Source organism: Mus pahari, chromosome X, assembly GCF_900095145.1.
Source record: "Mus pahari chromosome X, PAHARI_EIJ_v1.1, whole genome shotgun sequence".
Classification (NCBI taxonomy): Eukaryota; Metazoa; Chordata; class Mammalia; order Rodentia; family Muridae; genus Mus; species Mus pahari.
Genome location: NC_034613.1, coordinates 116530879 through 116549358, shown reverse-complemented (window position 1 = coordinate 116549358; position 18480 = coordinate 116530879). Strand labels below are relative to the sequence as shown.

Sequence of the window (18480 nt, the reverse complement as noted above, 5' to 3'; positions counted from 1 at the left end):
ACCCCCACTTCCTTGTTCTGGTACTCCCCTACACTGGGAAACTGAGCTCTCACAGGACCAAGGGCCTCTTTTCCCATTGATGCCTGACAAGGCCATCCTCTGCTACATATGAGGCTGGAGCCATGGATCCCTCCATTTGTACTCCTTGGTTAATGGTTTAGACCCTGGGAGTAAAGGTTGGTTGATATTGTTGTTCTTCCTATGGGACTGCAAACCCCTTCAGTTCCTTCAGTCCTTTCTCTAACTCCTCTCCTGGGGACCCCACACTCAGTCTGAAGGTTGGCCACAACCATTTACACCTGTATTTGTCAGTCTCCATCAGAATCTTTCAGAAGACAGGTCCTTTCCTATGATGATCCTCCTGCCTCTTTCCAGCCCATTCCGATTCTACTTGAGTTTAAGAGACTTGATCTCAACCTCCTATTCTTCTGTAGAATATCTATCATTAATCTCATCCTTCTCCCTCTCGCCTATCTTTAAAGTTCTGCACTATGAAACTTGAATATTAAATCCGATTTTCTTGTGTTATTCATCAGGAGTTCCATTTGTAACATATTTAAATAAGACTACTTACTTTCAGTTAGCTGGATCAGTTATTTTTTTTTCATTTTAATTTTTAATGTATATGAGTGTTTTGTCTGCATGTATGTCTGTATACTATATGCATAATGGAGGCTAAGGCCAGAAGATGGCATAAAATCCTCCCTTAGAACAGGCATAATTACAGATGACTGTGAGCTACCATGTGGATGCCGATAATTGAACTAAGGTTCTCTAGAAGACTGACCATTACACTTAATTTCTGAGAAATCACCTCAAGTCTGAGACAGGATATTTTTAATTATAAACTTAAAGCATCTTTATAGGAAAAAAAATCCATTTGTCTATAAATGTGAAAATTCATCAGAAATTCTATTTCAATTTTAATCAGCATAAGTGCACGTTTTAAATATCAGTATTTTCTGCTTTATTAGTTACTATCATTTTATAGTCATATTTTAGTATACGAATATTGCCTAAATCCCAATATCATCTTGATAACTATGTATTATTGCATTAGTTTACTATAATTTTATTAGCCATTCACTTATCTCCATAAGATTAAATAGTTTTGACTGAATAAGCTTTCATTTTGTTTCCTTCCTCCCACACACTAGGGCCAATAGAATGCAGCATCCTCAGTAAGAATTTTTAATATGCTATGCCTGTGACCATATAAAACCCAATGAGTGAGAACTCTAAAATTATTTCTCTTTCATCTTCTCCACTAAGCATTTCATTGAGTGTGATCCAGGCCACAAGTTCAGGCTAATGAATAATGTTCTGTCTACTCTCAACTTGTTCTAAACTTTGTCTTTCAGTCAAAACTTCATCATGCAATACTTCTACTGACCTAGCCATTCATTCCCACCCAACATTCATTTTCCCCAAAACTCTAAATTCCATTGGAGAACTCACCATAACTAAAGAAATTAAAATACTCACTACTAAGGATCAGAATGTCTATTTAAACTAAAGATAGTTGGGTGGCATTTTTCTTTTTGATCCTAGCTCACTACAATGAATTTATAAAATGAAAATTGAGTACCATCTTGACATTCTTGTTGACTCTGTATGAATATTCTTAAACCAGCTTTTCTTCTGACCCACAGTTTTGAAACAAAACATCAAAGAACTTAAAGAAAGAATATGTGATGTTATTCAGAATTACATAACAATCTGACTCACAAAAGAAGTTACTTTGTTTACACTTGGAAGGGGTTTGAAAAACTCTGGCTTATTCAGTCAAGTTAGTTCATATAACCTCTATTTTTGCCTTTAGTGTTTGCTTTTACTCCTCTGGTAATTTTAAAGGTTGTCCATTTCTAGTGAAAACAAGCAGCAACCCACTCATCAACAACCAGAAAATGCCATAATATCATAAATCTCAAATTCTCTCATTACATAAAGTTGAATGATTTTGTTTAATTCTATCCAAAAATGTATCTGTAAGTGCCTGGTGTGTGCCCATAGGCATTCACATCCTCCTCACTGCATTGTTCCTTACTTACTAAAGTATTTTTTTAGCTTTATTTTCAATAGGCAGATTACAAAGTAGTTGATCACTATAGTCATCCTACAGATAAACTGACTGCATGATGATCCACTTTTGGTACAAACTTAAACACATACTCCTGCAACACTGATGCTATGTCCTTTGATCTGACATCCAAGCTGGAAGAGCAGAATGCCAACAACTGCACAACACAGCGTGCAATTTTGTACGGCAGCAACAGAAACAGCAACAGGGGCAGCAACAAAAATCCAAGACAATGTAACAGGGGGCCCAAATGATAACATTCACACATACTCCACACACATCATCTATCAAATTCTAAAATGCAGCAAATTAGAAGACTTTGAGTGGCCTATTTCATGCGGAAGAAGAATTTCTCCAAATCATACTATTAGAACAAATGCAGAGACTTGAGGTACTTTGTTGAGGAGTGGGGGATAGAATTGAGTAAGTCAGAGGGAACTGTCAAGAACACCACAAGAAGACCTACATGGGGGCTTACAGAGAATGAACTACCAACCAAAGAGCAAGCAGGAGCTGTACCTAGGATACGGACACATTTATACCAGATATATAGCTTGGTCTTCAGGTGGGTAACAATTGGAGCAAGGGCTGTCTCTGACCCTGTTGCCTGCCATTGGATTCCCTCCCCCTACCTGATTGGGCTTCAGCAGGGGAGGATGTGCCTAGTCCTGTCTAGTAGTAGATGTCCTTGGGTGGGGTGGGACCTAAGGAGGCCTCCCCTTCTAGGAGGAGAAGGAGAAGGGATAATGGGAGGGGAGGGACTTGTAAGAGTGGAACTGGAAGTGTGTGGGGGGGGCTGCGATAGGAATGTAAAGTTAATAAAAATAAATAAAACCCCTAAATTAAAAACAAAAAGTAAAACAAACAACAAGAAAACAACTCAGTTTTAGTTATATGTGTCCTCTACTAGAAAAGGAAATAGGCTTTTTTGGCATTTATCTGTATCCAGATATTTAGCAATGTCTTTCCATAAAGCTTTAAGTAAAGTAAACGTATTTTAACAGAATATACATTCCACATAACCGTATTCATATGTTAAATTTAGAAAATGAAAGTGTTTAATGACATTATGAGTATAGTGTAGAGGTGGTAACAAACTCACATTTAGCCAGCCAAATCCAGTCCTGTTATTTCCTGTATAAGTTGGGCATGCCCACTATGACATAGAAAGACAGTATAGATATTTTTCCCCCTAAAAACTGCACATCTTCCAAAACAATGAGATTTGTTAGTATATATTCTTGGAGGTGATTCTTTTTATACCTAGTTCAGTCATAAAACACTTGCCAAATACATGTGAGGCCTTGCATTCAGTCCCCAGCACTGCAAAATAAAATGAGATAGAGAGAAAGAGGGAGAGGGACAGGGACAGGGACAGGGACAGGGACAGGGAGAGAATTTCCAACTGTTAAGTCATTTCTCAACATTTGACAAGTACAGAAGTAGAAAATGTTATCCCTTGTACTTCTGTCTGGTGCATAAGAGACACCCTTGGCATTAGAAATGAAAGGAAAGGGATTCCTGTCTAGAATAAACCACTTGGAAATGATTAGAGCTTCACATTAGGACCTAAATAGTCATAAATGCTAGTGAATAATGGACTTACTCATTCTACTGTTTTCAACTCAAGAGAAGGGAAATAAGAAGAAAAATAGAAGCTCTGAGTTTCCTTGGCAATGCTACAAAGAGTAACCATGTAAGCTTGAACCTGCATCTCTTTAATTAACAAAAGCAAAAAACATCATAAAGTGCATGAAACAAATCTGAATGCTAAAGATTTGATGAAGCATTCTTCAGTGTTTTTCAAAGATAAATGTATTCAAATCTGATTATCACAGAGGGAAAATATGTACATTTCTACATAAAATAATTAATGCATAATAATAGTAATAATAACAGATGTGTACTGATGCGATGGAAAATTTTGATGGGATAACTAAACAGAAGGGAGGAGTGAAAAGACCTGCTCCCCCATTCTCATCACCTATGACCCACTCAGAATTCTTTACCCATTTTATACCCAATTTTACTGTACTGTGAATTTAAACAATTAACAAATATATAAAGAAAAAACTGTATATAAGCAAACACAAAACTTTATATAAAACTATCCAGTTATGCATGAGCCAGCATTCACCTATTAGACTTTTCTGTCTGTTCTCTATACATCATAAGGAGAAGCAGAAAGACTGAAGAGGAATAACATTGTGCATATTTAAAACTCTTCCACTGCCCAGACCTACAGGAAGTCTTTCTTCCCTGTCATCATTGTCATTGGGCCAAAGCAAGTAGCAACATGATATGGAAACAAAAGTCTGAAAGCAATACAAAACCCAAGTGTCTTACCTTAAGTAAATAACCTCCTGTGTAACGTTCTTTAATATAGACAAATGCACTTGACCTCACTGAGAAAACAAAGCTAAGATTCCCAGGAAATCACAGGTGAACACAAAGAAGCAAAACATTAGAAAGTTGATCTCTGAAAGTCAGCAGTACATCAATAACCTTCTCTATGTATACGAGCTTAGTCTGACTCTTCATGAATGAACAACCCAAAACGTTAACCATTTGTGTGTTTTGCTTTTATTGTGGGCTTTGCTATAATTAAACTATCGCATTGTAGATAGCTTTTTAAGCACTTAACTCATTTTCTTCCCTTTCAGGCTTGTGCTAGAGATGTGATAACATAACTGACTGAGAAAAATGGGATCTGGTCCAACAGGTTACATTTGCTAGTAAGTAATTTCTGTAAGCGTTTTACTTCAGCAACAATCAATCTGAACCAAGACTGAAAGTGAAAATGTGACTTGAAAAGAAAAATAAGAAAGAAAAGGCAGCCGTAAGTGATGTGCCAAGTTGGAGAGATGCTAGACTAAAACCATCCACACAAATGGAGCAGAAAAGAGATCCTAATTCTTCTAGTATGATTTAAATGTAGGAGTCTGTAACACAAAGACATGCCCATGCAGAGCCTTCCCATTACCATTCCACAATTATCCAGACTTCAGTCTTGTTCTTCTCTTTTATGAATCTAGTCAACAATTTTGAAACTTATTAATATGCTATTAGCTGTACAACACTTTATTTTCTATTTCAAATAGCAAGTACATTTTAACCTCAGAAAATAAGCACTAAACTCCAAGCCTAATTCAGGACATACTGTTTTGAAAGGTTAGTATGCACTTTGTTGCTATGATTTTAGACTTAATGATAGTAAAGTGCATACCTTTGATGGCAATAATGGAAGTAGAAGTCAGTAAGAAAACTCTGGCTTGGTTTTTAATTTTGATATAATAATGCATTCCTCAGTGTCTTAGTAAAATGGTTATATTCAGAAAATCAACTGTTAAAATCTCATGTATGTTCTGCTCAAGAACATTTCTTTTCATGAAATTACTATTTGAAATTGAATCCTTTAAATGTCTTTGACTAGGAATTCCATACAGATATGCAGAGACTGACTCTGACTCTTCATGAATGAACAAACCAAAACGTTAGTCTGATATTTTCCCAAAGCATCTCTTCAAACCATATTGTTGTATATTGAATTAGGATGCAAATTATATGTAGTTTTTAAAGTTTTCCTCTCTTCTAATTTATAAATGTTTGCCCCCAGGTAGTTACTCACCAGTAAATGTAACCAACTGTAAATAGCCCTTTCATATTTTGTTGTCCACTGAGAGTATGCTGGCCATTGAATTTTAACAAACTTCCACTGGTTTCCCAACATTTTCTCAGTGGTAAGCAACAAACTTTATTTTTACTTTGGCTGCTTTCCAATGAAGCTAGAATATAAGAGCTTCTATTTAAAGACATCCCTAGCTAAAGACAGACATAGGTGACCTATGAATGCTCAAAAAAAAAAAAAAAAAAAAAAAGATTCCGCACACTTTGGCCATATAGCAGGAAGTCACCAGCAACATACCAGAATTTCTTTTTGACACCATCTTCAAATTTGTACTGACTGCAGAACAGACCACCAGGGCCAGAAGAAGTGGCAGCTTCATTATTCAAATTCTCTGGCAGCTGAAATACAAAACAGAAGAAAATAAAATTCTGAACTGCATACACACGTTTGCCTCAATGAAACCACAGCTATAAATTGATACCCTTATCTAGAAATACAAAATCCTCTGAAACGCAATTCAAAAATGTTCAAATGGTAATGTCTACAAAAAGATTATAAAAGTATAAAGGCCCTGAACATGAAAAAAAATGTTGATTCTGAGCATTTCAGATAAAAAAAATGCCCAAATTTCTACTGTATTTTTTAAAGATTTGACTACAGAAATGATAATCTTCTGACATCTGGCTTTATTTTTATGGAAATGGAAGAATGTTTTGAAAGCTCAAAGTTAAATGTGAGAGAACCCAGCAAAAATCTTCTCAATGGTCTAAATTAGATGCAAAATGAAAATTGTATTCTGTCCTTTTGGCTTTCAAGGGCATAAAGATGGGCTCCTCAGTTGTTTCTTTGATCTGACTTTGTGACATTATTCTTCTATATGGTTATAGCATAATTATTTGGATCATGTCATTTGTCTCTGGATATTTAACACCATATATACTTATCATGCCATTTGCACTTAGCCTTTATCCTGAGCTACCCATCCCTCATCTTCATGAAATTAATCTCCAAATAGCCCATAGGCATCAGATTTCACCAGACTAACCAATTTTAACTCTGAGTCTCTTGCTTACTCCTTTTCCCCCTTATTTTTCTTTCTTTCTTGCTCCTCCCCAGGAATTGATCCCCATGGTGCTTTTTATGCCCCAGCCTCCAGTTTTACACCATGCCCTGGATTATTACTCGTCTGTTTTAGAATCATCAGAACAGACAGCTCTTTTGCTTATTTATATGAAAGGATGACATTTTACACAATGGTGATATCCTCATTTAAAAATGAATAGTACCCAGTCTTAAGCATTTGGATTGAAAGGGCTTAAAAATGAAAAATAATAATAAAAGTGTGAACTTACATGAGAGTAACAAGGAAAGGGGCTCTCTCCAGCACCATCAAGAGACATTTTGAGAAAAAGAAACAAATTATTTTATGGTTTTGCCCAAGTGAGCTAAGACTTTTCAGTTGATGTTGAAGCATCAGAAGATGAGAAGCAGTGTGCTGCACAAGGTTTATCAGAAACCCAGTATAAGTGATGGCAAAGAGGTTGGAAAGGTGAAAGAAACCACTGTGATCACTGGGATAATGAATGTAAGAAAACCTAGGTGGAAAAGCAGGAAGGGCTGCTGGGTAATATTTAATGATGCCGAATATTTTTTAAAGATTTATTCTTTTATAATGGATTTTTACTTGAAGGGCATAAAACTCACCTGGTTATAAAAGTATCAGAGTGATACTGTGTACTATGTGGCATTCCATATTTCCTATATTCACCTCAAAGATCCATTTGATACATATTTTTTTTTCTGAGTCAGGGTTTCTCTGTGTAATAGCCCTAGCTATTCTGGAACTCACTCTGTAGACCAGCCTCCTGAGTACTGGGATTAAAGGCATGCAAATTTCCAGAAAATGTTCAGGGTTTAGCCACTAGCTCAACAAATCAAGATAGCTAGCTCCTTATTATGATGTCCTTAACTCACCAATAAACAATGAGACTTAATAAGGAGAAGTTAATCACTTTTGCATAAGGACAACAGAACAGATCACTCTGTGCTTATTATCATGCATTCATACATTATTATCAAACTTTTGAATCCCTGCTACAGGGATAAAGAACTCTGGGAGAGGCAAGTGGGTTGGAAACTGCCAGGTGACAAGGGGACTAAACTAGTTCTTGCCTATTCCCAGCACAGAGAAGACAAATTTGCATCCAAATCTTCAAGTTGGGGGGGTGTCAATAAATATACTATTCTTGCCAAAAAGCTTTACAACATGAAGCCAGATGTGTGCACAAGAAAGGAGAGTCATAGGGTGGCCTCACTTTCCAATGCCCGGAGTGGGTATTTGAGCAACTCTCTCATTATCAGAATATCACAGCAACTATTTATTTATATAATGCCCAAAAATGGCCAGTAAAATTAAGTATGGTCAATCAATGGAAGAGACACGTAGTACAAATGTCTGATTTCTCCATTGCTCGTTCCCAAACACTCTCCTTTCAGGAAGGGATGAAGGAAGCAAATACCATACACCTCCAGAAATTCCTAGGCCCTAGAATAATTTGTTCATTTTGTTGGGGATTAAAGAGATTGTATTGCTATCAGATAGTAGTTTGTAGTGAATAAAGACAAAGGCCCTAGATAAAGAATGATGCTCACTCAAATTCTGAAAGCATATGAAAGGTTATAGAATCAGACTGACCTATTTATCGATGTTTTTGTCTCTTAGAGAGAAAGATAGTGGAATAAAGCATAACAAGTGGTACCAAATGTGGAAGTAATAGTGTTTATATTCTAATAAGCTGAGACATTTAATGATTAAGTTCCATTTGCTCATTTGCTTGTCTTTTTCGACTCCATGTCCATTGTAATATGCTCTTCACAATAGAAGCCACTTAGTCATTAGCTATTCTATCTTCAGCTCTTAATACAGAGCATGACACACGACTTATGGTCAATGAAACTTTAACAAGTAGAACTCGGCCCTACACAGATATGATATTAAGTGTTTAAGACTTCAAATGAATAGAACATTTAAAAACTATTCATTTCTTTAAAATAAAACATTATTTACTTAAAATATGATTCTCCACATATGACTTGTAGAATACTTTCTATTCCCATGAACACCACTGGAGTCCTATAAATATCTTTTTGTCCCACTCTAAATGCCTCTGCAAAAGTTTTCCTAGGTTTTTTTTCTGCCCTATAAATAATTTTCTACTATAAATGCAACGTGACCAATATAGGAGAAAAAAAAAGGTAAATGCTATATAAGTAGTATGAAGTGAGTGGCTCTTAATTAGCTATATGAGGTATTAACTCCAACTCCATCACTCCTTTGTACACTCCACCAAGATGCGACAACTCATTCCTTGTATGTTTCATTTGTATGCCTTCCCTGATGTCCCACTCGCATGCAACATTTTCAAATCAACCTCTTTCAACTTAATCCCAATCTTAAATGCCCCCCTTTTGAAGAATTCAAACTAAAACTCTGAAAAGACATTTAAGTGTTCAATATGCCTGTCAGTCTCCATAGGTCAATACATCAGGAGCAACAAAATTTCTAGTGCAGAAGAGGATTTTAGCGTTACAATTTCAAACTTTACCTTGACTACATCTGTATTCTAGCTCCTCCCCTTTTACCTTTCTATGAAAAACTTCATTCCCAGTGACTTTGTTAAAACAAATGCCTCATTTCTTCAGATCTGACATAACTCTTCCTACAGCCATTCTCAGCTTTTTTTTCTATTTTACCTATTTAATCATGCTGGTTAATATTTTTTAGGATTTAACCATGCTATCCTCCTCCAAAGCTAATATAGCTGTTATTGTATCTTCACTGTTTCGATCTAAAAGCTATCTGAAATTTATATAAACTTTCCCAGCAAGGATTGTCTAATGATTTTGATATCTTTTAATTAGCAACCCCTAATGATTATTGAGAAGGCTCTTTATGAATCCATTCACCAAGTGGTCATGTGCTTGAATTCTCACTGTATATAGACTATGTTTGGCAACTGATGAGTCAGTTTTAAAAGCTTAGAAATATTTCTACCTTATATAATTAATTATTCTCTATTCTTTATGAAAGAAAATATTTGACTTTAACTAGATAAATCATCATTGGAATAGACTAAGCCAACCCCACAATTATTTCATACATTCATGTTCCTTCCCCACTTCATTTAAGATCAGTGAGGATTAGAAGAAATAGATATGCATACTTATTGCATATATTCAAGAACACTGTGTCAACAACTAAATTAATAAAAAATGATAAGCTATATTTTATACTTATAATTTATTGAGCATTTGTGAATGTCAGACATGTAATACCAAGCTGTTACATATCACTGTGATCTTTCAAAAATTTATTGATGTATTATTATCATGATTTTACTTTTCAAGAAAAAAAACAGCTCTGACTTAGACAAAAATCATATTAGAAAAAAAATCACAGAATAGAGGCTTGACTTTGAGCCTGCATGATCATAGCCAGATCTTTTAAATGAATACTACATTATTTTCCTTTAGACATTCAATGCTAAATCAAATCAAAAGATGATAAACTTTGTCTCTTTAGTATTAAGGTGGTATAGCCCATCTATAGAGATGTATGAATACTAGAGTGCTTAGTCAAGTAGAAAATAGTGGAGATCAACCTATATATGCTAAGTGGTACGGGAAAAGAAAGTTAGAGAAGTCGTTTGCAGCATGCTCAATGAGTGATTTAGATTTCCCATTGAAAGAGAAAATCTGCCAAACTGCCAATTCAAACAGTCAAAGAGAAAGGCCAGTGTAATCAATCTCCTAGCAGTGTTCATCTGCAGCAGCAGTCAGCCTGAAATATCATCATTGATCAACAAATGTCTTAGGACTGACCAGTGGGCTCCCAACATAAGGTTCCACACATCTTTTTAAATAATAAAAGTGTCAGCAGCAGTTGGAGCTTTCCCATGAAAATCTTTGGTTTATTGCATTATAACTTTTCTCCTGGTGATTTTACAACCAGCTTACTGTTGTGTGAAGAAAGTGTACAGGAGCATGCATAATACCTACTATGATGACAATTTTGCTGCTTTTCAATTATTTCAAAATTACCTTTCCCCCCAAAATGGTCTGTTCTCCCTTCTATTGTCATACATATGCAATAGTTCTTACTCCTGCAGTTCATATTCCCCCAGAGAGCCTTGTGTTTATTGATTCCCTAGAGTTAGCACACAATCCCCTGCTCCCCAAAGGCTATGTGCAAAATTGCAAAGGAGGAAGATGATAGGTCAATGGCTAATGAATGCATTAGTATTCCTTTCCTTGGAGTACCAAATTCTGATATAAGTAGTACTCTCTTGACTAGAGAGTCTTTAAAAATGTAATTGAACTAAATCTTCCAACAGATGATTGCAATGATGATGTTATTCTCAGGTGACATTCAGGTATAATTTGCAAATTGCCTTCTACACTTTCTTCTCTTTCTCCCTTAAAGTGACAGACACCGTGGATTCATAGCAAGTCATATTGCACTTCTGGAACTAAAATAAGCTTAATTTATGAATCTATGTGGAGTAAAAATATCATCCAGTTGCAGAGTACACATATGAGTTCTCATAATATTATCATCTGGGGAATTTTGGAGTCATCACAGTATATCTAGTCATATATATATATATATATATATATATATATATATATATTTCTTAATTTATCTCAATCCCTTAACCTCTTTTAAGTCTGTCATTAGATATAATGAAGGATAATGATTACAGAGGAAGAGTCATAAGATCCTTCTGGATATCTAAGCAAAAAAAAAAAAACAATCATGCAGCAATATTTGTAAGGTTCTATTTATAGAAAAAGAAGTTGGTTCCCAATAAAACTTACACGGACAAGATCACAATACTTATCTAATCCAAATTTCAAGCAATCAGGACAATTTTTATTCTCTATATCTCTATCTATCCTATCCTCAGGAACTTCCTATCATTTGAAAATAGCTCATGCAGTAACAGTTGACTCTATTGGTAGCTCTAATAGTAATGGAGGTTAAAGCAGACACAAAGAGTAAAACATGTAGAGCCGAAAATATCAATTTGGGAAACAAAGCAACAGGAATAAGCAGACATAGGACACAGATACAGGAAGAAAATATAGAAATAAAGAATAAAAAGAGCATAGATAAAACTTACAAAAGAGGGTAAAAACGAATAAAATGAGGATCTAAAATGTTGACATATGGTCCAAATAAGAATAAAGTTAAGAGGAAGGAAACAGCATCTGTTGAGGGAGAACAGAAGGGACATACTACAAAGAGATGAATACTCAGGGCAATATGTAAATAAGCCAAAGTGAAGTATAGAATTTCTCTTTTTCAATCAATGTCACTTTGATATTCCATCTTGCACCTGTTAGAATGGCTAAGATCAAAAACTCAAGCAATAGCTCATTGCTTGAGCTATGAAGATGTGGAGCAAAGGGAAGACTCCTCTACTGAAGTTGGGAGTACAAACGTGTACAGCCACTGTAGAAATCAATATGGTGGTTTCTCAGAAAATTGGGAATCAATCTACCTCAAAACCCAAGTATACAATTCCTGTGGATATACTCAAAAGATGGTCCACCATATGCCAAGGACACTTGTTCAACTATGTTCACAGCAGCTTTATTCATAATATCCAGCAATTGGAAACAACCCAGATGTCCCTTGACCAAAGAATAGACAAAGAAAATATGGTACATTTACACAATGGAGTTTTACTTGAGTTTTAACTTTAAGCATAGACCTCAAAAAAATATTAAATTTCCTTTCTCCCTAAATATCCTAATGTGTATATGGGATTTTATTGGTAATGGTTTAGGATATTTAGGGAGGAAAGGGGATAAAATACAAGGTTAAAGGACAAATTCTACATTTCTTTTTTCAGTATTCAACATAGGCAGCCATTAATTCTGCTCTCCAAATACTTATAGCTCTTTGACTTTAGGCATTAATCACACTTTATAGCCTCCTTGAGACTGATGGGGCCATGTAGCTGGCTCTGGTCACTTACTTATAAGGAAGGTTCTTGCTCATACTTGTGTAGCACTTTCGGGCCAAAGCACTTATTTGCCACTGGGATACCTTGCACTGCTATTTTTATGCAACATGACTGGTTTCATAATGACTAGTCACTAAGCAGAGCTTCTAGTTACCACATTTACATGAATGAAAAATAAAACTACTGTAAAAGCAGTAAAATTTGGGGATTGTGACAGCACCATCATAATTTAAATTATCTTAACTGAGACAGTTGAATGTTGTAATATTACACTGGGGTCAATATTATACCTTCTGGACATATTAACTTAGGCAAATTAACATGATGCCTAGAAGACCAAATAATATTATCTTCATAGAAAATAAAAAATGCAGAGAAACTATTATATGATGCAATATAACCACTTCCTTCTATTCTCCGAGGCAGACCTCATTTTCCTGCACTTTATCTGTGTTTCTCAGATACTGCAGTTTTTATGAATTTAGGGTCTGTGGTCAGCCTGTATTAATCAAGTCCAAGTCCATCCATGCCATTGCCCTAACAGTATGTGCTAACGTCATGCCTCTGTATCACATTTAGCCATTATCATAATATTTCATACTTTTCACTCATATTATATCAGTTACGGTGATTGCTTATTAGTGATTTGTGATGATAATGTAATTTTGTGGGGTGCCATGAACTGCGGCCACAGAAGAAAGTTAAGACAAATTTTCTGGCTGCTACACAGAGCAGTCATTCTTTCTTTGCTTTCCTAGGGACTCCTTATTCCCTGAGACATAACAATATTGAAAATAGGCCAGATATCAATCCCACAGAGGCCTCTCACAAGGAAATTCAAAAGAAGAGCCCCAAGTCTCTCACTTTAAAGAAAAAGCTAGGCATTCTTGCACCAATGAGGCAGATTATGAGTACAAAGGAAAAGTTCTTGAAGTGAGCTAAGCATGCTATGTCAGTGAGTGCAATGAATGATATGACAGTGCAAAGTTTTCTTGCTGAACTATAGAAAGGTTTACAGTCTGGAAAGAAGACCAAACTGCCACAACATTCCCATATGCCAATGGCTGATTTGAAATGATCCTCCTGTTCTTCAATTCTATGAAATCTGCAAGAAATGAGGATGTTGCAGACAAAAAGGTTGAAGTTTGAACAGACTAGTTCTTAAGGTTTGAGTAAAAAAAAATGTCTTCATAACATTAAATTGCATGGTGAAGTAGCAAGTGCTGGGTCTTGGGCTGGAGCAAATTATGCAGAAGACCTAGCCAAGATGATAGATGAAGGAGGTGACTCTAAACAACAGATTTTCAATGTACATTAAACAACTTTCTATTGGGAGAAGATGCCATCTAGGACTTTCCTACCGTGTGGCTTAGCCTTTTGTTTTGTTTTGTTTTGTTCTGTTCTGCTCTGTTTTGTTTTTTTTTTTTTTCTGTAGCTGTGATAAAACACTGACAAAGTTTGGGGAAGGAAAGGGTTTATTTGCCATACATCTTCAAGGGGAGGCAGGGCAAGAGCTGGAGGCAGGAATTGAATCAGAGGCCATGGAGGAATGTTGTTTCCTGGCTTGTTTCCTCTGCACAAATACTTTTCCTACCCTGCCCTAGCCCACCTGATTGGAATGGGTCCTGCCCACAGTAGGCCTGACCCTCCTACATCAATTTGCAATTTAAAATGCCCTTTCATTTGCCTGCAGATTTCATAATGTCATTGTTTTTAATGGCAGAGTAATACTCTACTGTGTAAATATAGCATATTTCCTGTATCCATTCTTCAGTTAAAGGACATCTAGTTTGTTTCTGGTTTCTGGCTATTATGAAGAAAGCTGCTATAGGCATAGGTTAGCAAGAGTCCTCATGGTATGGTGTAGCTTATTTTGGGTATATAGAATATGGTTGGAACCAGAAAAAAGGTCATATTGAGTGAAATAAACCAGACCCAGATAGACAAACATGGTATATACTCATTTATAAGTGGATATTAGTCATAAAGTACAGAACAACCATGCTACAAACCACAGACCCAAAGAAGCTAAGTAACAAGGAGCACCCAAGGGAAAATGCTTGAATCTCACTGATAATAGGGAGAAGATTAGACATCAGGGATTGATGGAAGGAGGGAACCTTATGGGGGACAGCTGGAGATGGGAAATGGATGGGATGAGGTGGGGAGATGATGGAGGGAGAGAACTGGGAAAGACAACTGGATTCAGGGGCATCTCTGGGACAAGGTAGAAACCTAGGACAATGGAAACTCCCAGGAATCTATGAGGGGGATCCTAGCTAAGACTCTTAGCAGTGGGGGATATGGATCCTTTAATATAGCAAAACTTCCAAAGAAGGGATTGGGACACCAACCCAGCCACAAAACCTTAGACCCGCCATTTTTCCTGCTTACTAGATGTGCAGGGGTAAAAGATGGAGCAGAATTTGAGGAAAGGTCCAACCAATGACTGGTCCAACTTGAGACCCATGCCATGAGAGGGAGCCCACCCCTGGCACAATTAATCATATTCTGCTATATTTGCAGACAGGAGCTTAGCATAACTGTCATCAGAAAGTCTTCATCCAGCAGCTGATAGAAACTGATGAAGAGACCCACAGTCTAACATTAAGTGGAGTTTGGGGAATCCTGTACAAGAGGAGGAGGAATGATTGAAGAATCAAGAGAGGTCAAAGACACCACAAGAAAACCTACAACATGAACTAATCTAGGACCATAGGAACTCATGGAGACTTAACTGCCAACCGGAGCACATGCAAGGGATAGACCTAGGCTCTAGGCACATATAAAACATTTGTGCAGCTTGGTCTTCATGTGGGACTCCTAAAGCAGGAGTAGGAGCTGTTTCTGACAACATTGCCTGCCTTTGGTTCCCTTTCTCCTAACTGGGATGCCTTGTCTAGTCTCAATAGAAGAAGATGTGCCCAGTCCTACAACAACTTGATATGCCAAGGTGGATATGCATAGGAGGTCTCCCCCTTCTCTGAGGAAAAAACGGAGGGGTTATAAGGGAAGGTGAAGTGAGAGAAGAAGGACTGGGAGATGAGAACAGGAGGGGAAGAAGCTGAGATAAGATCAGAATATAAAGTAAATGAATAATCTAATTAATAAAAAGAAAAGAAAAAAGAAATGCACACTAGACTGGACACAGGCTAATTCAATACAGGCAATTTATCAATCAGGTTTCTTCTTTCCAGGTATGTCAGGTTGACAACTAACTAGTGCTAATAGTGATAGCTATGAGTAGACATCATCTTATGGCTTCAAGTCTTCAAAGGTCAATCTGACTTTCTTGTTAAGAGTTAATGTAGCCATCAACTCTAGGTTGAAGCCAAGAGGTCATTTAACCTTTGGAAATGCCTTATATCATAAAGAACTTTATCTGGCTTAATAAAGCCAGGACAATAGCATATCTATTTATACTATGTTTTCATGAATATTTTAAGGTCTAGAGCTAGGAAAAACAAAGACAAATTAATTGTCTGTTTATTGTACTGTTGTTTGTCAAATCAACCATTCACCTAAAAGCTCCAAGATAGATGTTAACAAAGAGTTAACAATGTTCTTGTGCTTGTCATCATGAGATTCATGGACAGTTCTTGGATCATAAACTGTAGAGTATACATGGTAAGACTAGAAGTTCACTAGATAGTGATGCTCTCATGGATCTAAGAAAAGTACATCTCCTGAAGATCTATTCATTTTAGGTACCATTACAAAAATTAGTGACACAAGGAAAGAGGTAAAAACCAAAGTAGATCAAACGGTCTTCTATTGAAGGAGTTTTAGAGAAATTCATTCCAACCCTCATGGATAACTAAGGAATTCAGTACTTTGCTGTATGAAATAACTGCAGCTTTGGAAGAAAAGGAGCTAGTTATTGATGGGGCCTAAAGATGTGATTGAATTGCTACAAATTCCATGAATAAAAATGAAGAATTGTTTCTTATGGATAAAAAAATAAGTTTCTTGAGAGAGTATACTCTTGGTACACATAGTGTGAACCCCAGTGGAAATGACAACAATGGATTTATTAGTATTTTACAAACCTAGTGGAAAAGGCAGTGGCAGGGCTTGAAAGGATTCAATTTTGAAAGAAGTTCTATGGTTGGTAAAGTGTTGTCAAACTGCATGACAAAGTATAGAGAAATCTTCAAAGAGGATGAATTAATTGATGTAGGAAATCTCACTGTGGTCTTATTTTAAGAAGTTGCTATATATTCTGGTTTATAGTAACTGCTACCATCAGTCAATATCCATTAGTATCAAAGCAATATTCTTCACCAGGATAGGGCATATGACTTGTTGAAGGTCCAGAAAACTATTAGTGTTTCATAGCAATGAAGTTTTTTGTTTGTTTGTTTGTTTGTTTGTTTTGATTTTTTGAGACAGGGTTTCTCTGTGTAGCCCTGGGCTGTCCTGGAGCTCACTCTGTAGACCAGGCTGTCCTCGAACTCGGAAATTCTCCTGCCTCTGCCTCCCAAGTGCTGGGATTAAAGGCGTGTGCCACCATGCCTGGACGCAATGAAGTATTTTTAATTAAGGTATTTAAGTTGCCTTGTTAAAAACGTGTTTCTAGCCAACTCAGGTGGATGCAGAGGTCCACAACCAAACAATGGATTGAGTTTTGGCACTCTTATGGAAGAGGAGGAGAAAGGATTGCAGCCCCAAAGGGAATAGAAACTCCACAGGAAGACCAACAGAGTTAACTAATCTGGGTCTTGGGGATCTCAGAGTCTGAACACCAAACAAAGAACATACATAGGCTGGACCTAGGCCTCAGGCACATATGTAGAAGATGTGCATCTTGGTCTTCTTGTGAGTCCCGGTCAACTGGAACAGGGGCTATCCCAAAAGCTGTTGCCTGTATATAGACTATGTTCTATTAGCTGGGCTGCCTTTTCTGGCCTCAGAGGGAAAGGATGTGCCTAATCCCATAGAGACTTGAGGCACTGAAGTTTGGGGAGACCCAGGGGTCTTCACACTCTCAAAAGGGAAGATGATGGGGGATGGGGATTGGGTTTGTGGAAGTAGGTGGCTGGGAGGGGGACAGTGATTGGGATGTAAAGTCAATAATAAAAAACAATGCCTTGCCATTCCAAACACTGTAGAAATACAATTTATAAATATGGGAGGAGGTAGGGTGTTGTGGGGAGTACATTACTTATTTCCTTTTGATAGTCAGTTTGCTCTAGTCATCTGGGACTTAGCCCAAGAAGCCTACAGGGTATTCCTGTATTTCAATGGCAAAGAATATTGGTTCATTTTTGTTGTTGTTGTTGTTGTTGCTGTTGTTTATCCCTAGTACAACAGAACACAGCAATTATTCTTGACTACTGAACAAAATAATTTTTGCCTGGAACCTGTGGGGTTTGTTGTTGTTGTTGTTGTTGTTGTTGTTGTTGTTGTTTTATATGGAATATAATAATCTCTGTTTGAGAAGGGAAGACAAAGAAGGTAAAAAAGTGACAATATGATTTATTTATTTATTTAGTCTCTACAATATGATTTGGGAAAAGAAGCAACCCTAATGTTCAAAATGAAGTTAAAGCATATTGTACCCTTGGAGTAGCTGACCAACACAAAATGGACTCCATAGTTTGTATGTATGTGTGCCTACTTTTTGTTTTTGTTTTGTTTGGAGGGGAAAGTTTGTTTTTCTTTTCTTTTCTTTTTCTTTTTTTTTTCCTTTTTTTTTTTTTTTTTTGTTGGTCTTATTGTTCTAATGTTTAGTTTGATTT

The 18480-nt window shown here is 36.6% G+C and overlaps 1 protein-coding gene across 1 annotated transcript in view; it reads right to left on the bottom strand.

Moving 5' to 3' along the window:
• The window catches only part of Il1rapl2 (interleukin 1 receptor accessory protein like 2), a 1246644-nt gene that overhangs the window by 1158554 nt on the left and 69610 nt on the right, over positions 1–18480 (bottom strand). Inside the window, exon 2 of the mRNA XM_021187858.2 lies at positions 6006–6106. Coding sequence (XP_021043517.1) covers positions 6006–6087 — 82 coding nt within the window. The 5' untranslated portion in view covers positions 6088–6106. The remainder of the gene's footprint in view (positions 1–6005; positions 6107–18480) is intronic.